General features: G+C 43.6%; 1 protein-coding gene across 2 annotated transcripts in view; it reads right to left on the bottom strand.

Moving 5' to 3' along the window:
- Nucleotides 1–1,672: 1,672 nt before the first annotated feature.
- The window catches only part of TMC7 (transmembrane channel like 7), a 71,603-nt gene continuing 56,783 nt past the window's right edge, over nt 1,673–16,492 (bottom strand). The window contains exons 10-16 of one of the 2 annotated variants that reach the window (XM_004450415.4): nt 15,971–16,088; nt 15,611–15,708; nt 13,265–13,451; nt 9,986–10,116; nt 7,405–7,560; nt 4,748–4,826; nt 1,673–3,949 (exon numbers count right to left, since the gene is read on the bottom strand). In XM_004450415.4, coding sequence (XP_004450472.2) covers nt 3,875–3,949; nt 4,748–4,826; nt 7,405–7,560; nt 9,986–10,116; nt 13,265–13,451; nt 15,611–15,708; nt 15,971–16,088 — 844 coding nt within the window. In that variant the 3' untranslated portion in view covers nt 1,673–3,874. The remainder of the gene's footprint in view (nt 3,950–4,747; nt 4,827–7,404; nt 7,561–9,985; nt 10,117–13,264; nt 13,452–15,610; nt 15,709–15,970; nt 16,089–16,492) is intronic. The other variant, XM_004450417.5, reaches the window with a different exon arrangement.

Raw genomic sequence — 16,492 nt, 5'->3', positions numbered from 1 at the left:
ATATACTTCGTGCTAGTGAGGGTGGTGTAACATTCTCACGTAGGGAAGCAGACTTGGCCCAGTGGTTAGGGCATCCGTCTACCACATGGGAGGTCCAAGGTTCAAACCCTGGGCCTCCTTGACCCATGTGGAGCTGGCCCATGCGCAGTGCTGATGTGCGCAAGGAGTGCCCTGCCACGCAGGGGTGTCCCCATGTAGGGGAGCCCCACGTGCAAGGAGTGCACCCTGTAAGGAGAGCCGCCCAGCGTGAAAGAAAGTTAAGCCTGCCAAGGAATGGCGCTGCACACACGGAGAGCTTACGCAACAAGAAGAAATAGAGATTACTGTGCTGCTGACAACAATAGAAGCAGACAAAGAGAAAAACACGGAACAAAAAGACACAGAGAACAGACAACTGGGGCGGGGTGGGGGGAAGGGGGGAGAAATAAAATAAATAATAAATAAAAACATTCTCATGTAAAGCTATTGAGTGTAAATTTGGCTCTCCGGTGCTTTAAAATGTTCAAAACCTTGGCCCAAATTCCAATTCTAGGTCTCTGTCTCAAAGGAGCAAACAATGTTGACAAACATATTTATGGTTGTCCCAGGTATTGGGAAAAATGTGAAACAAAATGTTAAATAGCAGGGGAATTATTTAAAAATCATGATCTGTTCATGTGATATTATATAACCTATTGACATGTTCATAAAGAACTTTTGCTAACATGAGAAAAGTGAAAAAACACCACCTTCTTTCTTCCTATCCTTCCTCTCTCCTTCTATACTTTATATCTTAAAAAGAATTCTGCCAAAATTAACAGTAAACAGCCATGATTTTTATTTTTGTCTCTGTAGCTTTCAATGTTCTCCATATTTTCTACAATAAACTATTTTGATAGAAAACATTTCAAAAGAAAAAGCATACTATAATTCAATTTTCAAAAATAAAAGTGAAATGTATTACTTTCCCACTTTAAAGATGAGGAAACTGAGCCTTAGAGAGGTGGAAACACTTGTCCAAAATCACACAGTGAGTGCAAAGCTTTCCATGTCCTAAACACATCCCACTGCATTTGAAAGGAAATACACCAGATGGAACTTGCTAGTAAAACCATGCTCCATATAAAGAAAATACATTCAGAAGTTCTTCCTTTCCAGGGGTCAGACCTAGCAGCGCTTCCTTAGCAAAAATAATTCCTTTCTTCTCCAATACTTAAAACAATGGTTAGCTGCAATCAGATATGTAGCTACAGGAATTTATGTGGCCAATTTAAGGGTTAAAGTAATTTAAAGACTTGCCTAACTGGGTTTTTTGCTGGAATTTATTTTTGTGTTTGTGATAACCTGCAAGGCTGCCATGATAAAGGCCTGGAACAGAATTGAGCAGAAAAATATTGGCAAGGGCTTTTCAAATTCAGTCACAAAGTTTGGGGGGGTTGCTGGTATGTGTGTGTGATATGAAAAGAAGCTAAGTATTCATCACTGGTACATTTGATAGAGTAGAACACTGTTACGTTAAGTAGAAAAGGGAAAGTTCATATATATATATATTTCACACACCCACAGACCCACCATACATATGTATATATATGCTTGAATATGCATTAAAATTTCCTGGAGGAATAAATATACAAATTGTTAGCCGTTATTACTTCTGGGGCATCGGATAGGGAGTGCTTGAAATAAAATGATGTTGTCTTTTTATAAGTTTATTTAAAATATATACACGGACACCCCTTTCCAACAGAGCCAAGGATCTTAAAAGCCTTCATCTAATGAAGGCATTTAACACTTCTTTCTTTCTGTGATTCTGGAAGAAAGGTCAAGAGCAACTTTACAAACTTATTAGTCCACTATGACCACTTGATTGCTGGCAAGACACCTCCAAGAATTCAGATATACACATGTCACATTATAAACCTTTGAAGATACTGTTTAATCAGTAGGTTTAATGCACATTTGTTAGAGCTGCATTTAAAAAATTATACAGACTTCACTTGAAGTATTAAAGTTATCAAAACAAAAACATTCAAATAAGAGGTATATAAATTAGCAGCATTTACCTAAAACTCATACATTAGTTAGCACACTTGAGTATGTTTTATAATACAGAAGGAAAACCGGGCATCGCTTTTTCAGGTTTCCACCACACACACATCCACACACACAAACAGGAAACTTCACTCATAAGCTTGGTGAAGGCAAGAACACGATGTATGTGAAGAGACTAGGCAGAAAAGGCAAATATTAGAATTTGGTGTTTTTTTTGTTTGTTTTTGTAAGGATGGAATGAACTTCAGGTTATTAAAAATCCCATGATATCAGTTTTTAGATTTAGAAACTCACAGCCCTGAAAAGATAGGAAATTCTTGAAAAGCTCCTCAGTCTCACAGGTACAAAATAGCCCATGTTGATACCACGTTTGTGGAAAGATCATCGAAGTGGCTCTCTGGCAAAGGGACAACATACAGAAATGTATAGGCTCTGGCAAGCTTGCTTTGCTCCTCAGAGCAGAGAGTCGACCACTTTTGAGAGCTGGAGGGTGGTAAGAACTATTATTAACAGCAGCTTTCTAGAACCTGTATCCAGCTTTGAATTCCAGTTTATTACTCAACCCCCTACCTCCCCAGGAAAGGTTTGGAGTCAGTGAAAGTAAAGAAAAACAATGGACGGAAGGCTTAAACTGTCCCTTACAAAACAACAGTATTTTGAAAAGAATTCTGAAGATATTCGATGAAAACTGATTAAATAAAACGATAAGGCTTGTATTAAAAGGTTCAGAGCTATCAATTTTGGGTCTGCTGATTGTGATGTACTTATTGCATGTGGCTTTCACTGTTAAAATCTTGAGAGATACTGCATGTTTTGCAAAAATAGGTACATGCATTTAAAATTTTAAGCATAGGAAAACAAACAATAAGCCTTAAAAATGTGGATGTGTGTGTATAAGGAACCAGCCTTCAACCTAGTTTGGTACTTTCTCACAGGCTAATCAGGTTAACAGGCTACAACCCACATCCCAAAACACTTTATGCAGGGAAACCTGCAGCTCTAATGCTGAACAACCCTTTCCAGTCTGGCTCTGGAGTGTTGACTGACCTTAAGAAATGGAGACCTCAGTGCAGGAAGGGAAAAGGCATTCGGAAGAGAATCCAACTCTTAATTTTGATGGCAGTGGGTTCTTCTGCCAGATCTCTGGAACTCAGGACTAGAAGGGAACAGTTTGTGGATCTCCAGCCTGCCCAAGAGTGTTTTTCCTGAGTAATAAGGATGCCCAGGAAGTCAAGAACTCAAGGCTAGCATCCTGCAGCAATTCACTCCTCATAACCTTAGCTTATTTTAGGGCATTCAGGAACTGCTTATTCACCAAGAAGGGAATGGACTTTTCTCTCTCAAATTACCACCTTGTAGATAGATTAAATTATATAACCATCCTCTCCATTTTCTGACCATCTGTTCCCAAACATCATGATTCAAAGATTTCACTTAAAAAACGCAGGTCTCTGAGTCAACAGATGTGAAGTTGCTACTTGTTAAGGGGCACTGCTCAGCCCAAACCCCTATAACCCGGTTCTGAAGAAATCATCTAGCCTCATGAATGTATAAGCTTAGAAGTTCCCTTTAAAAGACAAGAAAATGAGCTTTAAAAATATAAGTTCTCTTCTCAAGTTTTGTTGTGAAAGCTGACACATCTTAAGGTAATGCCACTTAGCTGCTGGGTCTGTGGGCACTTCTTGGTTTTGAACTTGCTTTTTAAGTCACTGAAACCCTAACGGAGGGCGTGTAGGAAAAGCCTCAACTCCAGAAAATACATTTTTAAAAATTCTGTTCAAAACTGGGCTTCGTAGGCTCGGGAGAGTCAGCTTATCAGCGACATGCAGCTGCGCCTTCAACATCAGTCTACTCGGTTCTTCATTTCCCTTTGGGCTTCTGTTAGTTTCTGGATTAGGTAACGCTTGTCCCGACTTTCCTGAAAAAAAGAAATGAATTAGAATACAGTCAATATATTTGGAAGCAAATATCACCATAATAAACGGCCTTATTTAGCACAGGGTGAGGATTCTCACCACTGGACTCCTCTACTCTGCTTTCGCTCGTTCCCTGCACAGCCACTCAGCTGCTGATCATCTTTGGAAAATGTCAGACGTCTAGTTGAAACTCTCCATTGGCCTCCCATCACACTCAGAATTAAACCCACGCTTCTTACCGGACCCCTCAAGCTAGGACGTCAACACCATCTTGCCTCTCCCCGTCCCGCGCCACCACCAGCCACACCACCTTCCTCCTCTCCCTCACAAGCGCCCGGGCTCAGCCTCTTGCTGTACCCTCTGCCTCTCCCTCTCACCCCAACGCCTCCAGTGATGGGCTCCTTCCCGTCCTCCCAGAGGCCCTCTGCAGCCCCCCATCTACAAGAGCAGACAGCCCACTTTTCACTCTAACCTCCTTGTTTTTATCATCTTCACAGCAATTTTTATTATTGTTGGACTTTGTCTCATTTCTTTAGCTAGCAATTTTGTCTCTTGTGTTCCCTGTGGTATCCCAGCGCCCAGCACAGCACGAGGTGCACAGTAGGTGCTGAACATCTGTGCAGAAGGAATGGATGAGTGAGTGCAGCTGGGGGAGGCTGGACCTGAAGGCAGAGTTTTGGGGAGGTGGTGGCCAGAGGGGCCCGTAGCAGTTACACCTCCTCCCTGGAAAACACCTCTTTCCTTATAGTGTCCTGGGCAAATGTTCCCTCCCATGACCCTCCAGACCTGCCCTTCCTCACCAGGGACAGCTGCTCTCGGAGCTGGACCACTACCCGCTTGTGCGCTCCGGCCAGGGCGATGAAGTAAAACATAATGAGGCTGCAACACAAGGCGGAGGGCTCATTAGTGCGTCTCTGTCATGGACCTATTTTGTCTGGAACAATTTTACTTTTATTAGGGGGACGACAAAAAAAAAAAGTGCTTACCTTCTCCCCCAAGCAGAGGGTACCAGACACAGCCATTGGAGTTTCTTTTTGGCTATGGCATAAAAGTTTGGCTTATGCCTTGCTTTTTTTTTTCCCAGACGTTACAGGGGGCCGAACCTAGGACCTCATACATGCAAAGCAGGTGCTCAACCACTGAGCTGCATCCACTCCCCAATGAGAGCTGGTTCTTTTGTTTGCTTGTTTGTTTTAGGGGGATACTGGCGGGTCAAACTCAGGACCTCTTACATGGGAAGCAGGTGCTCAACCACTTGATCTACATCTCATCCCCCATGCCTTGCTTTTTAAGTTAATATTAAAAGGTGATGTGCCCCTGGTATATGCAAAATGATACGGAGAGAGAAGGAGATGGCTCAGAGTCACCTTGGCATGTCATTAGCTGTGGAACCCCTCTGGCCTGTTTCCTCATCTGAAAATGGGGAGAATATAATAAAACCCACCGATGAAAGCCTCAGATGATGCAATTTTAGGTAAAGGCAACTGGCAATTGGCTCCCATCCTGTGTCCAGGCCAGAACTCAAATGGAGGTGGTTGAAATTATTACTTCTGGGGAAAAGGGGCACGTAGAGTGGGGGCAAGCCCTCAGGAAGACAGTGGGCAATTTCATTTATTGAAGGGGAGGCAGTTCACTGTCTTCCCAGGATTCGAGCTGCCCAATCTTCCGATAAGGCTGATGGAATGAGGGCCAGGTAACCAGGAGATTCCTGGAATCACCAACATCAGTGACACTCACCTGGAAGTCCCCAAGCCACAGGACAAGAGTGGACCCCAAAGATACTGACACCAGAGCAGATAACTGTCACCAGGTGGTGCCATGGTTGAGTTTTGCTACATCACTGGGTAATTATGACTTCATGAATCAACACTTTGAAGGTATTTGGAGCAGGCCTAACACAACAGTTTGCACTCAAAACACCTTTGTGATTAGAATGACAGCCCTTGAAGTGAATCACTGTGCAGAGAAGACCCTTGCCACCCTCACAAACACCTGCCATTTACTGCGGCTTTACAAAGGGCCAGGTCTTCTGCTGGGGCTGCCGGAACAAAGTACCACAAACCGGGTGGCTGAAAACAACAGAGATTTCGGGAAGCCAGAAATGTGAAATCAAGGTGCTGGCCAGGCCATGCTCCCTCTGAACCTGAATGGTAGAATCCTTCCTTGCCTGCTCCTGGCTCCCGGTGCTTGCTGGCAATCCTTGGCGCTCCTTGGTTTGGCGCTGTAGCACTGCCACCTGTGCCAGCGCCGTCCATGGCCTTCTCCCGAGTCTGTCTGTCTCTTCTTATAGGACACAGTCACACTGGATTAGGGACCCACCCTCCTCCAGGATGACCTCAACTGCAATGACACTATTTCTAAATAAGATCTTCACGTGGGTCAGGACTTGAACATGGCTTTTTGGAGGATGGAGTTCAACCCATAACAATGGGTTATTACATTTCTTTCTCCCTCCCCTTAACCCTATGAGGAGGGCACCATTTTTATCTTCTGTTTTCAGGTGAGAGAACAGAGGCTTGGAGAAGAAATGTGATGAGTCAAGGTCACATGGCTTATAAACAAATGGCAGAGCCTGGGTTCAAGCCCAGGCTCCAAACCAGTGCTCTTCTCTCTGCCCTGTTAATCAGATCCTATTTCAGAAAGCAAGAGATTCTGTGATAATCAGAAATATTTTTTTAAGCAGTTTTTGTTTTTCTAAAAAAAATTTCCCCCTCACCCTCCCCCCTCCCCTTTTCCCACCCACTCCCCCTGCCCTGCTGTTTTTGCTGTCTGTGTCCATTCGCTGTGTGATCTTCTTTATCTATTTCTCTTTTTGTCTTCTCTTCTCGTTTTTCTCCTCTAGGATTCTCCAGAATTCAATCTTGGGGACCTCTAATGTGGAGAGAGGTTCCCTATCACCTGAGCCACCTCAGTTTCTGGTCTCTGCTGTGCTTCACCTTGACTCTCCCCTTTGTCTCTCTTTTGTTGCATCATAATCTTGCTGCATGACTCACTTGCGTGGGCATTGGCTCACCGTGTGGGCCCTGGCTTACCATGTGGACACTCATGTGGGCACTCAGCTCACTGCATGGGCACTGGTTCACCATGCAGGCATGCTTTCTCTTTTTCTTTTTTACCAGGAGGCCCCAGGGATTGAACCCGAGTCCTCCCATATGGTAGGTGGAGGCCCTATCATTTGAGCCACATTCACTTCCCCAGTCAGTAATATTAGTAACAGGTAATGTTTAATTGGGTGCTTAGATGCCAGGGCTTGGGCTAAGTGCCTTTCATGTAAGATCTTATTGAATCTGCTCAAAGACCCTCTGAAAGAGCTTCTATTATTATATCCATTTCAGAGGTGGGAAAGTGAGGCTCAGCAACTTTATCCAGGATAGCAGAAACCCCCGATTTCCCAGTGGAGAGGTGCTCACGGGTCCCAGCAAGAAATACCCACCGGGTCCTGGTGGTTGTGACTTACCAGATGATCATGAAGAAGGGCACTGCAAAGGCCTCCGACGTGATGCCGTGGATCAAGGACTGCAGCGAGCCGGGGAAGGTGTTCACTGTCTTGGGGATGACCTCCCAGGTGGTGTTGAAGTTGGTGAACGGCCCACAGGCTTTCGAGGAAGGGATGCTGCCAAGACATGAAGCGAGGGGCTCAGGACAGGGCCATGCAGCCTGGGCCGAGCGCCCCGCCTCTGCGTGCCCACAGTGCTTTGCTAGCAGGGGCCAGCCATGGACCCACCCGATACCCCTGGGCCCCCTAGGAATATTCTGGTAAAAAATGCTAATTTCATCAAGTCTCTAGACCCGACTTCCAGAGTACAGGAAACTCAGGACAGAAGAGCAAGTTAAATGATACTGTAGGAAAATAACCAGACCAGCCCAGAATGTGAGAATTCTAGTCTCTAATTATCTTAATTTAGAGAGGAGGAAACTTGCCTGGACTTTTCAAAAAAATCAAAGATTAAAAGACGCAAAAGACACATAACAACCAAACCAAATGGTGAACATCTTTGAAGGATCCTCATTAAAAGAGAGAGAGAAAAGCTATAAAAGACCATTTGGGGTAATTTGAGAAATCTTGAAAATGGCAGGCTGTTTATATGATATTAGTATTAATTTTCTTAGGGGTGATAATGTTACTATAATAATGAAGGACAATGTCTTTATTCTTACGAGTTGCATACTCAAGTACTTAGGGATGAAATGTGATGGTGCCTGCAACATAATTTCAAATAAAAAGAAAAACAGTATGCCTAGAGAGATTTTAAAGATGTGGCAAAATATTAACAGGTCACCCAACTGAAGGGTATATGGGTGTCCACTGTTGCTAATTTTTTTCAGCTTTTCTATAGATTTGAAATTTTTCAAAGACCAAGTAGAGAATAAAAGAAAATAAAATTATAATGGAAACAATTAAATCTAAGACCTAAAAAGAGTTGTCCAAATCCACATCACAAAGTTCTGTGTATAGGATTTTCCATTGCAGTCCTGTTTCTAGGGATAAAAATAAGTTCCTGGAAACAACCTAAATATTATTATGGATGAATAATTTATGTTCAATTTAAACACTGGAATACTAAGAAACCTAGGAGAGAGAATCATAGAGTGGGGTGGTGGGAGGAGGGAGGGAGAGAGGTAAGAAAGGAAAGAGGGAAGAAGGTGACTTTTCTAGAGGAGTAATAAGTAGCTGGAAAATAGGACTGGAAAGAGTATTTTCACCATATACTCTTTTATGCCTTTTGGATTTTGTGTCATGTGAATGCATTTCTTATGCCAAAAAAAAGTAAAGTTACCATAAAAAGAATAAGATAGTTCTGTATGTGTTGGCATGCAAAGTTCAAAGTAGGTGAAAAAACAAGTTGCCATACAGGATTTTAGTATTATCCCACATGTATTTTTTTAAAAATACATTTTTTCATAATGAATTTCTGAAAGTATTCATAAGAAAATGTTAATAGTGGCTACCTCTGGGGAATAGGACCAAGACGTAAATCTAAGGAGAAATTTTCCCTCTTCAGTTTATACCCTTCTGTACCAATAGAATTTTTAATTTTATATAACATATTACTATATTAGTAAAAACCAACGAAAAATATACAGAATCAGGGGAGTGGCTGTAGTTCAGTGGATGAGCACCAGCTTCCCATGTACAAAGTCCTGGGTTCAATACCCAGTACCTCCTAAAACAAACAAACAAACAAACAAATATACAATTGAATTAAAGAACAAAATATGAGATTAAGTTAAAGATGAAGAAGCAGAATTCCATGAGAGTTTAAGTCATGGGTGGGCAAGTCTGGCCTACCACCTATTTTATAAATAAAATTTTATTGGAACACAGGCACACCCATTCACTTACAGATTGCCTATGGCTGCTTTCATGCTACAGCAGAAGAGTGGTGACAAATACTATATGGCCCCCAAAGCCTAAATTATTTATTCTCTAGCCCTTTACAGAAATCTCTGATTTCTGCCAATCTCTGATATAAGGAGCTACATCACTGGAATTTGAACCCTCAGCTTCTGATCTTTAGTCCAAAGCCCTTTTTGCTCTTTGCAAATTCCACACTGGACTCTACATTCCACGTGCCAGACCTTAAGTGTTTTATACCCTGAGCATCTAGCACAGTGACTGGCACATGGAAGGTGTATAATAAGTGCCAGATTGGCAGGAATATGGGTGACTTCCTGCTTCTTTCTCCTTTTCCCTATACTCCAGATATTCTACAGTGACCGTGTATTATTCTGACAATCAGAAACAAAGAAACAATCCTGGAAAAGAGGTTGCAGGAAAAGTGAGTAGGGTAGGATGGACCCAAATGGCACTCACAAAAATGACGGCACGACCGCAAGCCCAAGTCCTGGCTGTGGGTCGAAATATTTCCATGTCCAGGCAGAACTTTTGAAGCAAAGATGGGCTTGACCAAGCCAGGAGTGACTGGCCTTACCTCTAACGTGAGGAAAACCAAAAAAGAATGCCAGGAATGCTTTAACGTGAAAGGGGGACAGGTCAGGAAGCAAAGAAATGTTCTAGAAAACAAAGTCATACTTACTGAGCCATGCTGATGGTCAGAGGTATCATGGCCAGGCACAGCCCAATCAACAACACCAACAGGAAGAAGAAATTTGAGTTGGATGCTCTGAACTGCCTTGGGGAGGGTCTGCAGGTATGGAGAAGACTCATCTAAGAGGAAAAAAAGAAAAAGAAAAAAATGAAGAGCAATGACTATGGCATAGATGAGCAGCCTTACACATTTCAGGTAGGACCCTAAACTGATACAAACTTTCTAGAAGGTAACTCAACAACAATATAGATCAAAATGAAAAAGTGTTTAACCTAGACACCAACTTTGGGGAATTCACCTTGAGGAAATACTAGGCAAATGGAACAAAATTTATATATGTGGTTGTTTGCTGCTGCAGTGGTTGCAGGCACCTAAATAGCTAGTGATGAAAGTTCATTAAAGATTAAGGCTGGGAAGAGGACTTGGCCCAGTGGTTAGGGCATCCGTCTACCACATGGGTGGTCCGCGGTTCAAACCCTGGGCCTCCTTGACTCGTGTGGAGCTGGCCCATGCGCAGTGCTGATGCGCGCAAGGAGTGCCCTGCCACGCAGGGGTGTCCCCCACATAGGGGAGCCCCATGCGCAAGGAGTGCACCCCGTAAGGAGAGCCGCCCAGCGCAAAACAAAGTGCAGCCTGCCCAGGAAAGGTGCCGCACACACAGAGAGCTGACACAACAAGATGACGCAACGAAAAGAAACGGAGATTCCTGTGCCGCTGACAACAACAGAAGCGGACAAAAGAAGAACATGCAGCAAATAGACAGAGAACAGACAACTGGGGAGGGTGGGGGGGAGGAAGGGGAGAGAAATAAAATAAATAAATCTTAAAAAAAAAAAAAGATTAAGGCACATCTGTAAATGGAATACTAAGAAGCCCTGGAAAGGACAAGAGAGACTTTTAACTACTTATGAAATGATGGGAAATGGAAGGGCTGGATTTTAGAACTATAGAATATCACATTAGTAAAAAAAAAAAACATTTATTCTTTATAGGAGTTTATGTATAAAATGTTGTACAATAAGATACAGAATTAAAAGATATTTTGCTTGATTTTTTTGCAAGCATATACATTTTTCAAGTGCATTTCAAGTAAATATTCCCACTGAGGGGAAAAAAAGACTTGAAGGAAATATCAAGGGAGAAGCATAAATATTCTCCTTAATATATTTTTAAAAAGATTTATTTATTCATCCACCCCCACTCCCACCACCCCCATTGTTTTGCACTTGCTGACTGTTCTGTGTCTGTTCATTGTGTGTTCTCTATGTCTGCTTGTCTTCTTTTAGGAGGCACTAGGAACCAAACCCAGGACCTCCCATGTGGGAGGAAAACACCCAATTGCTTGAGCCACATCTGCTCCTTGCTTGTTGGGTCTCTTTCTGTGTCTCCTCATTGCATCATGTCACTACAACATCTCATTGTGTCAGCTCATTTTGTCAGCTTGCTGTCTTACTCATCTTCTTCGGGAGGCACAGGGAACCAAACTTGGGACCTTCCATATGGGAGGTGGGTGCCCATCTTCTTGAGCCACATCCGCTCCCTCCTTAATATTTTTAAAAGTTACATGGCTGGGATTGGGAAATCAGTGGTAGCCAGGCTAACTTGGACCTGAGGACACTGGGTACAGGGAACTTAGTGGCCTACCTGGGGGCAGCCACAGCTCAGACCTGGAGGGAATGTCAGATCCCAACTTGGCACCCATGACCCTTCCTATTACCCTGCACTGTCTTCATTGTGCTACACACTGGGAAACCTCTGGCTAAGCAATATTTTCTGGAAAGGACAAAAAAATTCCTATCGGTTTTCTCACATCCATCTCTCCTTTGTTGATTTCAACCAGTTGAAGTTTCCAAATGAAAGCATCAAAAGACTCTCCAAAGGGGAAGTGGACTTGGCCCAGTGGTTAGGGCGTCCGTCTACCACATGGGAGGTCCTAGTTCAAACCCTGGGCCTCCTCGACCCGTGTGGAGCTGGCCCATGTGCAGTGCTGATGCGCGCAAGGAGTGCCCTGCCACGCTGGGGTGTCCCCCGCGTAGGGGAGCCCCACGCACAAGGAGTGCGCCCCATAAGGAGAGCCACCCAGCATGAAAGAAAGTGCAGCCTGCCCAGGAATGGCATTGCACACACGGAGAGCTGACACAGCAAGATGACGCAACAAAAAGAAACACAGATTCCCGGTGCCACTGATAAGAACAAGCGGTCACAGAAGAACACACAGTGAATGGACACAGACAGCAGACAACTGGGGGTGGAAGGGTGGGAAATAAATTAAAAAAAAAAAAAAAAAAGATTCTCCAAAGGCCAGACCACCTGGGCAGAAATTTTGGTCCAAGTCAAGGCCCTGCTTAGTCTGGAATGAGATTAAACCTGGGTTCAAATCCTAGGAATCACTTAACGAGCTGTGTAACCTTAGACCAGTTACTTAACCTCCCTGAACGTCAGCTTCCTACTTTATAAAATATAGTTAAAAAGAGTACCTACTACTTCAAAGGTAGGTGTAACCATTCCATGATAATCACTATCGAGTGCTCAGCACCATCAGGACACATAATGTTATTATCTCTTATTATCATCATCAGTACTATTAACACTACTCTTATTGTGATTTCTATTCTACATCCTCAGGGCTTGGCATAATAGGTAATCAATAAATTATTAGCAGAGAATACCTCTGGAAGAAGGGACAGATGTTACTGAATGCATATCTGTATTCTGTAGATGTTTAATAATGAGCATGCATTGCCTCTATAATAAAGAAAGAAGTCAGGTTAATAAGCTGGTCACGTGCTCCTGGGTCCCCAGCACAAGAGCTGCAGAGCGACTTCACCCATTAGACACTTAGTTTAGGCACAATGCTTAGAGCCCACAAGCTGTTCAAGGACCTCCACAAATAACTAAGGCCTGAAAATAAATGCACTGGCTAAAAACCCAGCCAGAAAACTGCAAAACTGAAATAAGTAAACATTTCCTTAAACATCACCAAACTGCACCACTGCTAACTCAACTCTAAGGCAGTTACATATAAAAACAACATTTAGATTGCAGAGACAAAACTGTTCTTAACAAAACTTTCAAAATTATAAAAATGCCAAATCCATCCAAAGTCTTTTCCCAGAATTAAAATAAATACTAAATAAGGCATGATGTGGGAGTGATTTTGATACACCTGATGGGATGTGGGGCAGACTCCAAATACACACGTGCTAAACGCCTCAGGAGGTCAAGAATGGTCCAGAGTAAGGGCCTCCCATTCCCACCTCCCCTTACCTCTTTCACATAAAAGATGATAATGAATTTCACAGTTGCGATTGCCGGGAGAAGAGGGGAAAAAAAGGCTCCGATCCAGCAAATGGTCTGTCCGTAAACGATGCCCAGAACATTATCGGGAATGGCAAATTCCTGCTGCCCCCAGCACTGAATCAGCTTCCAGGAGGAGCAGTACGTCACCAGGAGCCTGGAAACAAACGGGAACATTCCTCACCTGACCATCAATGTCAGTGTCTGCCAAGGTCAGAACCAAGTCCACTAAACCAGGGCCATTTCCACGCATATTTCTCATGGAAATTGGTTCGTCTTAAAGATGAAGAATACAGGCATACCTCATTTATTGCACTTTACAGGTATTTGCGTTTTTTATAAATTAAAGATTTGAGGCAACTCTGTGTCGAGCATCATTTTTCTAATAGCATGTGCTCCCTTCATGTCTCTGTGTCACATTTTAATTAGGTATATACATTTTTTAAAGACATAATGCTATTGCACACTTAATAGACTACAGGATAGTGTAAACATAACTTTTATATATACTGGGAAACCAAAAGATCCCTGGGACTTGCTTTATCGCAATATTCACTTTATTGTGGTGGTCTGGAGCTGCATGTGCAATATCTACATGGTATGCCTGTAGAGTGAACTCTGGAATCACTCAGATCAGGGTCTGCATCTTGACTTCACAACTTACCAACCAAACAAACTTAGACAAGTTTCTGTACCTTTTTGAGCCTAACTTTTCTCATCTGGAATGTGGGAGCACTGAAAAAAGCTTACAAGGACCCTACCACCTGGCAATGCCAGAGTCCTAGATGCTTCCTATAGAAACCCTGGGACCAGGGGCCTGAGATAAACATACAGTTATTTGCTGCAGCATCACCATGTATCACAAAAATACCGGAAACAACTTAAATGACCATTAATGGGGGCTGGACTGATAAATTATTCAACCATGGATACAGGTGGAATACCACACAGTCCTCAAAACCCTGGAGGAAGTGCCTGTGTCCTGCCACGGAAAGTTGCTCAAATGGAAAAAGAAAAAAAGGAGCCGCAGATCAATTTTTGGGGGGCAAGGGCGGTGGGGGTGGGGGGACAACACTTCCAAGAAACTCTTTGTGTTTGCTTACAAGTGTTTTTATGCAAGTGAGTTTTCTAAAGCCTGCTGGATCTACCCCAAAGTGCTCATGGCACCTCCAAAGAATGAGTGGCATCTGGGGATGGGGGGGTCTAGAAACAAAAGCGATGTCTCGCATTTCTCCAGACATCTGCATTTATTTAAATTCTAAATATTCAAAATATTTGAATAAGCACATCTTTGTCATACTTGTATAATTTAAAAAATTTTTAATTCTACATATTTTTTATTTTTTAATAGGCACACATTCATGTCATACTTGGGTAAATTTTGAAAGAAAGAGTTTCTTTTTTACTGTTTGCTCTCAAGGGCTTACTGGACTCCTGGCATATGCCTGATAATCTGGACCGGTGGGTAAAAACAAGCATAAAGGAGATGCTGCAAATCACAGACCAATGGCAACTTCATAGTGACAACCCTGGTAGCCACGGCTAGCATTTTGTGGTGTGCTGTGGCGTGGTCTTAGTGCATTATCAGTTTTATCCCATTTCACCCCCGACATTGCTGTAGGAACTACCACTCCCATTTGACAGATGAGAGAACAGGCACAGAGCTCAAAGAAGGAGCCCAAAGTCACATGACCAGCAAGTGGCTTGAACCCAGGCCAGGAAATATGGCATCCACTAGAGCAAGCCAGGGCATCTCCACTGACAGGACCCGTGACCTCGAGGAAGAAGCGCCATTTCCGCTCTTTGAGCTGCCTCTTAAGACGGAGCAGTTACGTTCCAGATGTTAGGAAGCTAAACAAGCCACCTCTAGGTGTAAAATAAGAGATTTTTAACTAGGTGCCCTGAAGCAGGTGTTTCCCACTTGAAAGCAATTTTAGGAAGGTGGAATTGATTTCTGACCTTATGCCCTCATGTATTTGTCAGCATTTGCATTTATGAAAAACAATCAAAATAAAGGGTTTGATTTTTCAAGAGCTGTAAAGTACAGACAATGATTGGGCGGGAAGGAGTGGGGTAACTTGCATATTCCACAGGAAATGGGCAATTGAAAGTACTGACTATACATATATATATACACATATATACACACATATACACACATACACACACATATATATACATAAAAAAAACTCAGCCCAGGTTTTGGGGTCCATGGCCTCAAGCTGTTGGCAAGCCACTGGTTATCAGCACTTTCAGGGGAGTGACTGCAATGGGAGCCCAGAACAGTAGGGTTCAGAGGGGACCCCTAATACTTACTTTCTAGGAAAATCCACAAAAAGTGTCACAGCCAAGATGATGATGAGGTCGAAGATCATCAGCTTGTACATTTCCTGCCCAACTTGGGTCTCCCAGCACTGAAATCAAAGAGCAAGAGAAACTGAGAAGCCCTACCTGTGGCAGAGAAACCAGGTCTCGGGCTCCTCCCAACACCCTCCCACCCCAGATCCTGCTGCCTCTGAGGCTGAGCAGACTTTGGCTCAGGGTACCACACTGCCATGCAGCTAGAAAGCAGAGCAGCTGGGATTCAAACCCATGGCCTTGATGACTGTTCTCTTGACCTTGATGCTGTGCTCAAAATGAGCCACCCAGCCGGATGCTTCCGTCCCACAGCCTTACTGGGTAGCGCTTCTGGTTGTAGCCACAGAGTTCACACGTGTAGTTATCACAGGTGGTAATCTTGGAGCCCAGGGTGAACACCAGCACGCAGATGGTGGCCAGGCGCATGAAGACACACCTTAGGGTGGGACAGGGAGGAAGGGGGGAGGGAGAGGCACTCAGGGCAGGCTGGCCCTTGGCCGTGAGGGCTGGAGAAGCGGCCCCCCCTTTTTTTTTTAGGTACCGGAGACTGAACCCAGGACCTTGCACATGGGAAGCAGGCACTCAACCACTGAGCTATATCCACTCCCCCTGCCTTTCTTAAAAGGAAACCCGAGGGCATGTAAGGCCCTTCTCATCACTAAGCCTGAAGCCTTCTGACAGCACATGCTTCCAGGTGGGGTGGAGCCAACAACTGAAACAGAATCCAATAAAAACTCTGTCTACACAGTAGTTTACAGGAACTACGATGGGTGGAAAAACAAACACATCTTGAAGAAGCAGTGAATTAACCCAGAATGGGGGCACATTCTACAGGACAAG

This window comes from Dasypus novemcinctus, chromosome 23, assembly GCF_030445035.2.
Source record: "Dasypus novemcinctus isolate mDasNov1 chromosome 23, mDasNov1.1.hap2, whole genome shotgun sequence".
Classification (NCBI taxonomy): Eukaryota; Metazoa; Chordata; class Mammalia; order Cingulata; family Dasypodidae; genus Dasypus; species Dasypus novemcinctus.
The sequence above is the reverse complement of the archived record's forward strand: the minus strand, read 5'-3'. Positions and strand labels throughout refer to the sequence as shown.